At 27.8% G+C, this 12101-nt stretch overlaps 1 protein-coding gene across 1 annotated transcript; it reads right to left on the bottom strand.

The window, feature by feature from the left end:
• Nucleotides 1-3363: 3363 nt before the first annotated feature.
• Nucleotides 3364-11482, bottom strand: LOC145184845 (eukaryotic peptide chain release factor GTP-binding subunit ERF3A-like). The gene is made up of 12 exons (XM_090093993.1): nt 11101-11482; nt 9909-10076; nt 9106-9213; nt 8118-8151; nt 7937-8014; nt 7677-7722; nt 7255-7448; nt 6988-7145; nt 4058-4581; nt 3810-3865; nt 3597-3709; nt 3364-3477 (listed from the first exon to the last, which is right to left on the bottom strand). The coding sequence occupies exons 1-12, from the start codon at nt 11324-11326 to the stop codon at nt 3404-3406; spliced, it is 1779 nt and encodes a 592-aa protein (XP_089950119.1). The 5' UTR covers nt 11327-11482; the 3' UTR covers nt 3364-3403.
• Between the last annotated feature and the right edge of the window lie 619 nt (nt 11483-12101).

The following is a 12101-nucleotide window of genomic DNA, read 5'->3' as shown; positions in this document are numbered from 1 at the left end:
ATTCAATTGAAAAAGAAACAGGAATTAAAAATGGAGACTGAATAAAAATTGAAATCTCTTCAGAATAAAATGGATTAACAGCGTATTCCACATACCCTTAGAGTTATTAAGAAAAACCAAACTTGATTCTTTATTTGTTTTCAAAAACCAAATTTGATTCTTTATTTGTTTCAATTCGGGAAAGATTTGTCTTCTTTTGTGTTAAGGTTTGGGATGGGCGAGTACAGTAGGTTTAACTCTAACTTGTTGGATCAATATTTTATATATCTTGAAAAAGCATAGCTTCTGTTTCTTCCTCCTGTGAAAAATGTTACTTTAGACTCACAAGCTCAAGCCATCAAAGGCTGTTTTTTTTTTATCATGTTGGTTCCCTCTCTTTTTTGGCACCACTGCTTTTAACGTTGGATAAAAGGAGTATGCATTCTAATATAGAAGTGGAAGGGTAAGTCAGTGATCTACCTGGCCTGTTATTATCACATCCTTTGAGCAATATATTTTAAATGTTTAGCTCTTTCGGATATGCAGTGGCGTTCAAAAGTATTTTTATAGCTAGTTTTTGGTTGAATAAAGAGGTATAGAGAGTCGGTAGAGATCATTTATTTATTTCATATTAAAGTACATGAATGACATTCTAATATAAAGTTTTTATTGGACTTAAGATCCATATTTAATATAATAATTAGTTTTCAATTTTGTTCGGGTCAAAAGTATCGTTATTTTTAATTATATTTGAAAAAAAAATAATAAAAAGAGACGAGTACAAGAAATTTATAACTATATTAATCAATATTTGGTGGCACAGTCTTTGTGGTTGATATGTGGTTGCATATAATTTTTATTAAATCTGTATTGTATTTGGGACCCATGATATCCTCTATTTGAAGTAAATGCCCTACGCAATCACGGGAAAAACATCCCACTCCATGACACCACCAGCTGGTGTTTTACGGTTAGTACGATGTACCAAGGGGCTTCCCTTTTGTTTTTTGGGCATCTAGCTTGCTTAACACCATCAGATGAAAAATATTTTTATCTAATTTAGTTTATAACACTTTTCTCCAATCTTGTTTAGTTCAGTGTAATTGCTCTTTGACGAATTTTACTCGAACCATCTGGTTCTATTTTGAAATGAATGGTTTTCGACAAGGAAGTCTTTCGACAAGGAAATTGTTCTCACGTAAATACTTTTTCAGTTGAATCAGTTAATTTTACTTGAAAATAATTTTTATATTCCGAAGTAATCTGAGGTGCAGTAAGACGAGCATCACCTTTTGAACCTTTTTTTTTTTTTTTTGTTTATTCAATATTTTCCGAATGCAAATCTTAGGAGGAAAATACAGTTGGACATATTGAACAGTTATTTGAAAGGCTGATGAAAAACCAGGGAATCTTTTTTCTGGAAAAACAATTTCATTACACTACATCTTATAAAGTCATAACAAAAATTAGGAGGAAAATTTAAAACTCATGTAAGAGCAGGCACCAAACTGTTTCTTTTTCTGTTTTGATGATAATAAATAGTTTTAACATTAAACTGTTTATAGTTTAACTTTTAAATGCAGGCGAACAAGGTTTTTTCATTCTTTTAAACTTAACAGGAAAAACATATATTCACTCAAAATGATTACCGTCGTGGTCAGCAGTCCTCAAAATGATTACCGGTGCGGTCAGAAGTTCTTTGGTTGGGTGAAGAAGTTCCAGAATTCCATTTTTGACTTTCTTGGGCTTCTCATCATCGCAGAATCACGGTGGAAGTAGTATACTATTTGACATATCATCTGCTTCAGTCACAATTCCCAAGACTTTGTATAGGTGTCATTTCTTTCAATGAGGCAAAATTCATTTATGAAATAGCTGAATTCATAGCATTATTTTACGTACTTAAATAAGGTTCGTGGTAGTGTCTGACTGATCAAGACCTGCAGATGAAATACAGAAAACCCCGAAACCTCACAACTACAAGCTTGGGAGAAAACCAAGCTTGTAGTTGTGAGGTTTCGGGGTTTTTAAACCCAAAGGTTGTAACTGTTGGGAAAGTAAAGAATTAATGAACTGATTGGACCTGAAAGCTGAATTTTCTTGGATGAAAATGACTACAACTAAAATGGAATGACTGGATACGTCTGGTTCTTTCTTTTTTTTTTTTTTTTGTTGTTGTCAGATTCAAAGATTTTGTTTCTGGACTTTATGTTGTTAATCATGAATGTTGAACGTGGCTTAAAACTTGGTTAAGATTTTGTGCAAACTTTAAGGGAAAAAAAAAAGATAATCAAGCCAATTTTGTTGCTTTAAACTGTTCAAAATTAAAGAAAACTGGTAGTAAATCATGGCTGAAATGTATCAAATAGTTTAATAGTCTAAAATAAAGATTTTTTTTGTTTGCTTATATTGCTGAACTCAGTTAATATTTAAAAAAACATCAATTAGATTTTTTTACACTGTTTGCCATACATTGAATCAGACGATTTTTTCTATGAACTTGCTGTTAAAGAAAGATTAAACTCGAATCATGTTTCAAAAAAAATTGAGAAAAACATTTAAGATACAGCGCAAGGATAATTCAGTAGCTGAACTATCATTGAAAAGGTGAACTATTATTTGAAGGGTGGGCTATCATTGAAAAGGTGAACTGACATTGTGGACGATGACGAAGAAGCACCATAAAGAAAATAATACTTAACACTTTCTGCATACTCATTTTTAAGCTTGCACAATAAATATTAATAACCATAGCGCTAACACTACAGAGAAACCAACAAAGCTTTTGTTGAACTTTTTGTTTGAACTGTATTGGGTGATGCTTGTTGGCTTTTGTTTGAACTATATTAGGTAATGCTTGTTGGCTTTGGAAAAGTGTTCTATAACTTGTGGAAAACTCGATGGTGTTCTACTTGATTTCTGCTAGAAACGCGTAGATTTAAATTCGAGCAAACTAAAACTTATAATTGCTTTTTCAATCAAAAGTGCGGGTTCCTATTGTCACAACAGCATTGTAGGCCCACACTATCTCAGTCAAAAAGATATGAAATTGAACATATTTAAAAACGACAACTTTTGTGAAACTATGTTTAAAAAAACATCAACCATACAACCTACATCCTACCTACTAATATTCATCTGTAACCTAAGAGCCATTTATAGATAAGACAGTCCAAAAAAGGAGTGTGTGTATATATATATATATAAATATATATACATCACTCATTTTTTGGAAATAACGCCTTTGTTAATACAGCAAATAATGTTGTCAATGGGTCTAGAAAGGCACCAAAATATCAACTACTATGCGTTTTCCTCAGAAATGTCTTCACTTCCTAAAAAATGCCATACTCGATGCCAATGTAGTTCCGACAACAGCAAAACTTTTTGTGACCGATTTTAATTCATTTCAAATAAATAAGATTTATTTATTTTCGCTGTCTTCATCTTCTTTCTTATGGCGCAAAGAAAGTACTTTACCCATAGCGATAGTGCGGCCTGAAAGAAAAAGTGAACAAATCATAAATTTAAAAAACAATTTAATTTTCAATAAAAAAAAACAACCATTTAGTGAGTTCCTAATATAGAAATCGCGACTTTTTATCTGAAAAAGATACCTTCATCACGTAGTGTAAAGCGACCCATAGGAGCGAAGTTAGCGAACGTTTCCATACAAATAATATTTGCAGTTTTAAATCGAGCAACAGCGACCGTATCTTGTTTAATAAACCTAAGATACAAAATGTGTAGAATTCAAAATGAAGGCACTTTTTTACGTTATTTTAATCTTAAAGATATCTTTTTACTATTAGAAGGGTTTATTTTATTACCTGGGTCGTTGCGCGCTTTTTTCTCCAGTCTTCTTATCAATTGTATGAAGTAAGCCCTAAAAAGCGAAATTATTTTTCCATTACGCTTACGTTTATTTTAGTATCAGGTTTATGCACAACATTTTTCGGTATCTAAAAGTAGTAAACTAATGTATATCATGTATATAACATAGTGTGTATCATATATATAATGTGTATCATATATATAACATAATGTGTATCATACAACAAAAATAAAACAAACGTACAACAAGTATAACTTCTTCGACTGCATTGTGAATATGAAGAACTGCTTTGTATCCTGCACAGATGATCGATTTGTGCTCTAACACTACTATTTGCGCATCAAATACTCTTCCAGAACTACAGAGATGATCTGGGTGACATAAAACAAACCCAGCTACTACTTCGTCTTCCTCAACACCAGATAATTTTAACTTCACGTTCTCACCAGCTTTGCAAACGTTTTTTTCGTTTTCGTCCGCTCCAGTTATACCTATAACTTTAACTGAGCTTTTGTTGGGCATCAACGTATAAGTGTCGCCTTTGCGTACGGTTCCAGATTCAACTTTTCCTATAACTATTGTTCCCATATCTTTATAGCGTTCGCTTACTAAGATTTTAACAGGATCATTGTATGGCCACTGAAAACTCGGTAGTTGATCCAAGTGTTCTAAGAATGAAGGACCTTGGTACCAAGAACAAATATCCGGACTGATACGTTCTTTAAGATTTAATCCAGTAAAACCGGAACATGGCATAAAAGTTGTTTCTAGATTAGGGAGAAAAATTGTGCCAATACTGCAAATGTAAAACAATAAACTGCACATACATAATTTTTCAAAAGCTGCACATGCAGAAATAAGTAGTTAAACATACATATATTACATTAGATAAACATACATATATTACATAGATAAACATAGATAAACATACATATATTACATTACATGCATATAGACATACAGAAACATAGATCATATATATACATACAGAAACAAAGATACACAAAAATAAAACATAAAAAAAAACAAGTATACATAGATAAGTAGATATACATAGGTACTAGGGGTTGGAAAAGGTTTTTTGTTCAATTTTCTCGAAACCAAAAATCGGTTTTTTTCCTCTAAAAAACCCCAAAACCGATTGTTAATTAAACATTTTTAAATTGATAGTTTGAATTTTCTACAAAAGCCAGTACAAGTTGAAGTATTTTGTCTACATTTTTTTTTTTTTATAATTTTTGTTTTATAAACTAATGTGATAACACCAAAAACATTTTATTGTCAACAAACTCATTTTTGTTTGTAATGTTGACTTTTGTATTACTTTAAATATTTTAAATCGTAGCATATTCTATCTGTTGTAAACATATCACATGCATGAGCTGCTTTATAATAAAAATAATAGATAAAAAATTTTCAGTAGGAATCTGTAATTAGTAAAAATAGGTTAAATGAGTTGCCTAAAAAGAAAAAGAAGAAGAATTGGAAAGGAAAAAAGAGGCAAAAGATCAAGAGTAAGGCAAATTTATTAAAAAGAAACAACAAATATGGCAAAATGTACAATATATCGCTCAGTTTTAAAAGGTGCAGATAGGAGTGCATTATATTTAGTAAACCATCTTTCATTAGATCTTCGAGCAGAACATAGGATTGATATCATTAAAAATGAAGAGCCTAATCCTACTCACCTTCATCAGCTAACACAGAAAAAAGCAAAAAAAAAGTATGTTAAAATTCACACAAAGAATATCATTGGAAGAATTATTGGACAAATGTGCAGCATATGATGGGTTTTCTATTCATGTTATGAGATATTCAAGTGCTATTGCAGAGTTTATTAAAAAACATGACTATGAAATGCCTAGGAGCTAAAAATAAAAAATTGATCATAGGCTTTGCTAAAGTGAAAAAATTGGAATTAAAGGATAAGTTTACAAGAATGGCTCATTTGGAACACATTTCTCAATAATGATAGAAAAATGGACTAGCTGTAATTCCTAAAGGTATATAAATGTAAGATTGCATTCTCAGAAAGATAGTTATAAATTCGGACTTATTAGCATAGAAGGTTCACGTGATTCATAGAAAGTGCAGCGATTGTTTAAACAAAAACTGACAGAGTACCCTTTTAAATTTAATCATATTCACATTAACAGAAAATGGAGCAAGCATTATAAAAAACATGGATAATTAAATGGACTTGAAAAAGAATTTTGCATTAATGATGCTATTCATTTAGCTGTTCAAGATACTTTTTTGTAAAAAGTGTCTGTAGTCCATAACCTTGTTGATAAAATATCAGATTCTGATGAGGAAACTGAAAATCAGTTTAACTCTTTTTCTGGAGATCAAAATTTAAATATAGATGTTGTCTGTAATAATCAAATTGAATACAATTTAGAAGATACAAACAATAATGAAGCATTAAAAAACTCAAGAAAGATTATCAGAGTTTTTAGAAAATCTTTAGTAAGAAGTAACTCATTGCAACAATATATTGAAAAAAAAAAACTAGAAAACTTTCACTTATAATTAGACTGGAGAACCAGATGGAACAATCAATATCTGAAGTATTGCAAATCGGAAAAGCATGTAGAAGGGCAAACTAAGACAGTTTTGTTTCCTTTTAAAAGGAACTAAAAATGTTTAGAGTCACTAAGACAAAATTGACAAATGTCCAAAACTTATTAAATGTTCTGGCAATGATCCAACCTACATCAACAAAAAGCAAGAGTTTTTTCCATTTTCCAGTAATGCCTGTATAAAATTATGTACTTCAATGAAATTTGATATGTTGGATAAACTAGTCTTCCTAAAATATTACTTTATATAAGAACATGATTTTTAAGTGACTTTTACTTTATCATGTGTGCTTTTTGCAGTGAACTTTAAACTGTGATTTCTTTGCTTCTTATTCTTAAAAAAAAAAAAATGATTTTGTTAAATTTTGTTTTCTTAGAATTTTTTTTTTTTTTTTTGTTTCCTTTAGTTTACAAATCCAATTCCAGTTTACAAACTGGTAAACTAGTTTTAAATTGTACTTACGGTTAACCAGTTCTACATACATACATGCATACATACATACATACATACATACATACATACATACATACATACATACATACATACATACATACATACATACATACATACATACATACATACAAATTTACCTGATGCCTTAAACCCAGTCTTCTTTAGAAAAGGTGTAAGTTTCGTGACAATCTCATTATATCTCTCTTTATCCCACTTTACAGTTAAGTCATCCATTTTGTTAACAAGAACAATCAAAAACCTTACACCAGCTGTTTTTGCCAACATAGCATGTTCTCTAAACAATATTAATAAGAAGCTAAATCGGTACAAAAAGAACTTCAATAAATGTCATCAAATTAAAAAAATAATTCCTTGTAAAATGTTTTTTAAAAAAATAAGCATACCGAGTTTGACCACCTCTTTCAAAACCAGTTTCAAATTCACCTTTTCTGGCAGATATAACAAGAACAGCTACATCAGCTTGAGCAGCACCGCCAATCATGTTTGGAACAAAACTTTTGTGCCCAGGAGCATCAAGAAGAACAAAATGTTTGGACTCAGTGTCAAATGAAGCACGCCCACACTCAACTGTTTTCCCCTAAAAAATAAAGCTTATGAAATAAAAACCACACTTCACCTCTACTGGTCAAATGTTACTTAGTTTACTTCACCTCTACTGGTTAAATGTTACTTAGTTTACTTCACCTCTACTGGTCAAATGTTACTTAGTTTACTTCACCTCTACTGGTCAAATGTTACTTAGTTTACTTCACCTCTACTAAAAGTTAGAAAGCTCAGAAAATACAAAGTCATTATAAAACATCACCTTGTTTCTTTCTTCTATGTTGGTGTCTAATGCCCATGATAAGTACCTAAAAGTGAAGTGAATAAAGCAATACAATAATCTACTTAAACACTTTCACATTATAATAATTATTAACTTGCATTGAAAATTGCAAACATAGGTTAAAGTAAATAAAATTGAAAAACAATGTTCTAATTTAAAAATGAATAATTTTTCTTTAAATTTTACAACAAAACAATTGATGTTAAACTAAAATCATCGAACTGCATTCAATACTTTACCATGTTTCTCTATTTTTTTCCTTTGCTTCGCGTTCATACTTTTCCAAAGTTCGTTTATCAACTTGCCCTGTTAGAAACCTAAAGAGAAAAACATTTACTTTTAAATCTTAAAATAACGTAATCAGTGATAAGTTAATTACAATAACCATTAATTTGATCAAATTACAAAATAAATACTTACAATAACTGACCACCAATTGTTGACTTTCCAGCATCTAAAATAAAAAAACAATTAAAATTGAAATAAACTAAAACAATCTAAGTTAAAACAGTTTAATGATTATTAAAAATTTTTACTCTAATAATTTAACATTCTATGAATTCAACAATAATAATATACTACTAATTAAGTGTCTAATAGTGAATAGGATGTAGTAAATGTATTCACCATTTCAAGAAAAAATGGGCAACAAAGAATAGTACCCAATGTTTTTGTACTAAAAGAATTCAATTTTCACTTTTCATTTTAGTCTTTTAATGAAAACGGTTAATTATGAATAAAAGTACATATTTTGTTACAAATATTTGTTTTTTTTCTAAATTGTTGTAATTTTATTTTTGTATTTTTTAGATGTTAGTATGAATTCTATTTTATTTACATAGAAAAGTACAATTTTATTTTTACAACTTAGGACTCCTATGCCCCTGCCTCTTGCCAAAACCATGTCACTCAAAATAAAGCTATCATTAAAATTATTCACCATTAAAATAATTTATTCATTCTTCCTAAAGAAACTTTCTTTTAAGAGATAAAAAATTTCATATTATTTTATAGAGAAAAAATCATTCGAAATTAAGTAGGATTTCTATAGACTTTTTGTTCTAAGCAAATTTCAATTTAAAAACAAGTCACAAATTGAGCAAATTTTTTTTTTTCAATTCCAAAAATATAATTCCAAAAATCTCAAAATTTTTTTTAAAAAAAAACCTCTAAAAATAAAAGGATTTATATGCAATATACATATTTACAATTAACTTATTTACAAACTACTTAATTTTTGAATGGCATCATTAATGAATATAATATATAAGAATATAACTCATAACTTGTAAAAAAAATCAGAGACTAATAATTTAGTACTAACTGTTAACTGATATTAATGAATTAGTAAACCTTTGTTACTAAATCTTTGAGAAGCATGCTGAGATTTAAAATTTTTCTGACTTACCAACATGCCCAATGAAAATTATATTTATAGTATCTTTTTTATCATCTGGTTCATTGGTAGCAGAGAAGATTTTTGATGACTTTCTTGTTTTTTCTCCAAGTTCTTCCTCTACACAACAAAAAACATTCCCCTTTAAACATTTGACTTTTTTTTCTTATTCCCAGAAAGAAAAGTACAATAATTTTAAAAAGAAACAAGATGTTGTAATTGAATGCTATAAATATTTGATTCTGTTATAGCTATAACAACAAAAGCCATTTTATGATTAAAACTAACAAGTAAAATGATACTATAATTCTAGCGGTAGTTGACAGGGGGTTGTGACAAAATAATATGGATGTCAGCACTAAAATAAAAGTACTTTACCAACCAAAAACTAGGAAATTGTTTTACAGTATGCCTTACACTCAACTTACTGTTTAATTCATACTATAACTAATGCAATTCTATGTGAACTTATCAGAGGGATCTCAACCTAATTACTAGAGCCAGGTAATTCATGACTTAAGAAACATATAACCAAGCAAATATATACAGTATACTTGAAAGTCTGTTGATCAAACCTTATGATCTACTTTCTGAATGAAATTAATTTTTCAAATTTAATTTCATAAATTAAAAATTAAAATAATTTTATGTGTAAAATCAATATGGTAATCTATTTCAATGCAACATTTTGAAAACTTTACTTTCAGAAAACTTTTAAATTAAACATTTTCCCTTTTATTATCCAGAAAAAATCTGAAAATTATAGCTTCTATCCTCCTCCTTTAAATATAAAAAAAAATAAAACTTTAAACAACCTAAATTTTCGCCAATAATCTCTGTTTCAATTATATTTTCATCTTGTACTGGAGTTTCAGGAGGCTTGATGTCACAAGCTTCTTGGTAATTACTATCTTCTTGAGCAGCCTTAATCTCAGAAGTTTTGGTCTCTTCAATTGAAGTTATCTCCCAGTCATCTGCAATTTCTAAAATTATTACTAAATTGATATAACAACAACAACAACAATAATATTAATAATATTAATAATAACAATAACATTAATGATACTACACTACTACTACTACTACTACTACTACTACTACTACTACTACTACTACTACTACTACTACTACTACTACTACTACTACTACTACTACTACTACTACTACTACTACTACTACTACTACTATTACTACAACAACAACAACAACAACAACAACAACTGCTGCTGCTGCTGCTGCTGCTACTAGTAATAATAAAATAATAATAATAGTAAAAAAAAAAAAAAAAACATATATACATACATACATACATATATATATATATATATATATATATATATATATATATATATATATATATATATATATATATATATAATAATAATAATAATAATAATAGTAATAATTAATAATAATAATAATAATAATAATAATAATAATAATAATAATAATAATAATAATAATAATAATAATAATAGTAATAATAGTAATAATAATAATAATAATAATAGTAATAATAATAATAATAATAATAATAATAATAATAATAATAATAATAATAATAATAATAATAATAATAATAATAATACTAATAATAATAATAATAATGATAATAATAATAATAGTAATAATAATAATAATAATAATAATAATAATAATAATAATAATAATAATAATAATAATAATTATTATTATTATTATTATTATTATTATTATTATTATTATTATTATTATTATTATTATTATTATCAGTTATTATTATTACTATCATTATTATTTTTATGTAATAAAAATGATAATAATAATATTAATTGATAATAACATAAGTAATATAGTTGTTACTAATATTATATTAATTATATAACAATATAATATACTAATAATAACAACCTATAATAAGTTGTTATAGAGAACAATTGTTGCAGATTACAAAAGAAAACTTAACAAAATATTTAAAGTAAATTTACTAGAAAACATAAACAAAATTTAATGGAAACAGCAAATAACCTTCTGCTGGTACACACCCAGTCTCTGATGGTAATTCAGGTTGTAGAGCAGGTTGTAGAGCAGGTTGTAAAGCAGGTTGTAGAGCAGGCTCTTGAGGAAGTAATATTGGTGCAGGTTTCATAAAAGAGGGAACAAAAGTTGCAGCATTAACATTTGGAACGAAGGGCTTTGCTGAAACATTTAGCTCAGAAACTCCTAATGAAACTTGATCCCAAGAGTTTGACATTCTTTTGTGCTCCTGAGTCTTTGATATAAATAAAATGGAGAAATTCAGTTACTACTACTACTATTGATTATTTACTTCAGATGATTAGGCCTGCCACCTACATAAACACTTTTGTTTATAAAAAAAATATTTTGTTGCAATAATTATTTTTTTCTTGAAGAAGAAATTTATTGCATTAACCAAAAACTAACATTTACTTGATAAAATTTTTTGAAATAACAATAATATGTTAAATACATTAAGTAGAACATTCAAGCCAAGAACTGGTTAAAGATGTTTTAAATGTCGTAAGAATTGTTAGTGAATATAGACAATTAAAATTGAACTGCAATTAAATCAATAGCAGTATTTTCCCAGTCCTTGTATTACAGTTTGTTTAAAGAAACAGAAATTGAAGGATCATTTTTATTAGAAATTTGCTGGATTGTTTTTAGAACAAATACAAAACTTGTACTGCTAAAAAATCAAATATAAACTTTGCATCACATGAATTAAGCATACAGCTGGAGCAGATTACCTACTCTAGGCAACGATAAAATAAAGAGGTTTAGCAGTCTTACAAAATATTGTTACATTACTTGATAGGTCAAAATAATAAGAAAAATTTAATAAATAATATAAATACATTTAAATACAACTAAATAAAACTGTGTTTAGTTATTGTTATGTTGAAGGTACTCTTTATTAAAATATATTTATATACATTCATACATATATATATATATATATATATATATATATATATATATATATATATATATATATATATATATAT

This window comes from Hydra viridissima, unplaced genomic scaffold (assembly GCF_058129835.1).
Source record: "Hydra viridissima isolate aposymbiotic clone 2 unplaced genomic scaffold, HvirCarnegie_v1 scaffold_7, whole genome shotgun sequence".
NCBI classification, from domain to species: domain Eukaryota; kingdom Metazoa; phylum Cnidaria; class Hydrozoa; order Anthoathecata; family Hydridae; genus Hydra; species Hydra viridissima.
The sequence above is the reverse complement of the archived record's forward strand: the minus strand, read 5'-3'. Positions and strand labels throughout refer to the sequence as shown.

Excerpts from the sequence above, each read along its gene's own strand:
- LOC145184845 (XM_090093993.1), bottom strand. The coding sequence starts at position 11,326 with ATGTCAAACTCTTGGGATCAAGTTTCATTAGGAGTTTCTGAGCTAAAT. Across the intron at positions 10,077-11,100 it reads TGGGTGTGTACCAGCAGAAG|AAATTGCAGATGACTGGGAG; the intron begins GTTATTTGCTGT and ends TAATAATTTTAG. Across the intron at positions 3,866-4,057 it reads TCGAAGAAGTTATACTTGTT|GGCTTACTTCATACAATTGA; the intron begins GTACGTTTGTTT and ends TTCGCTTTTTAG.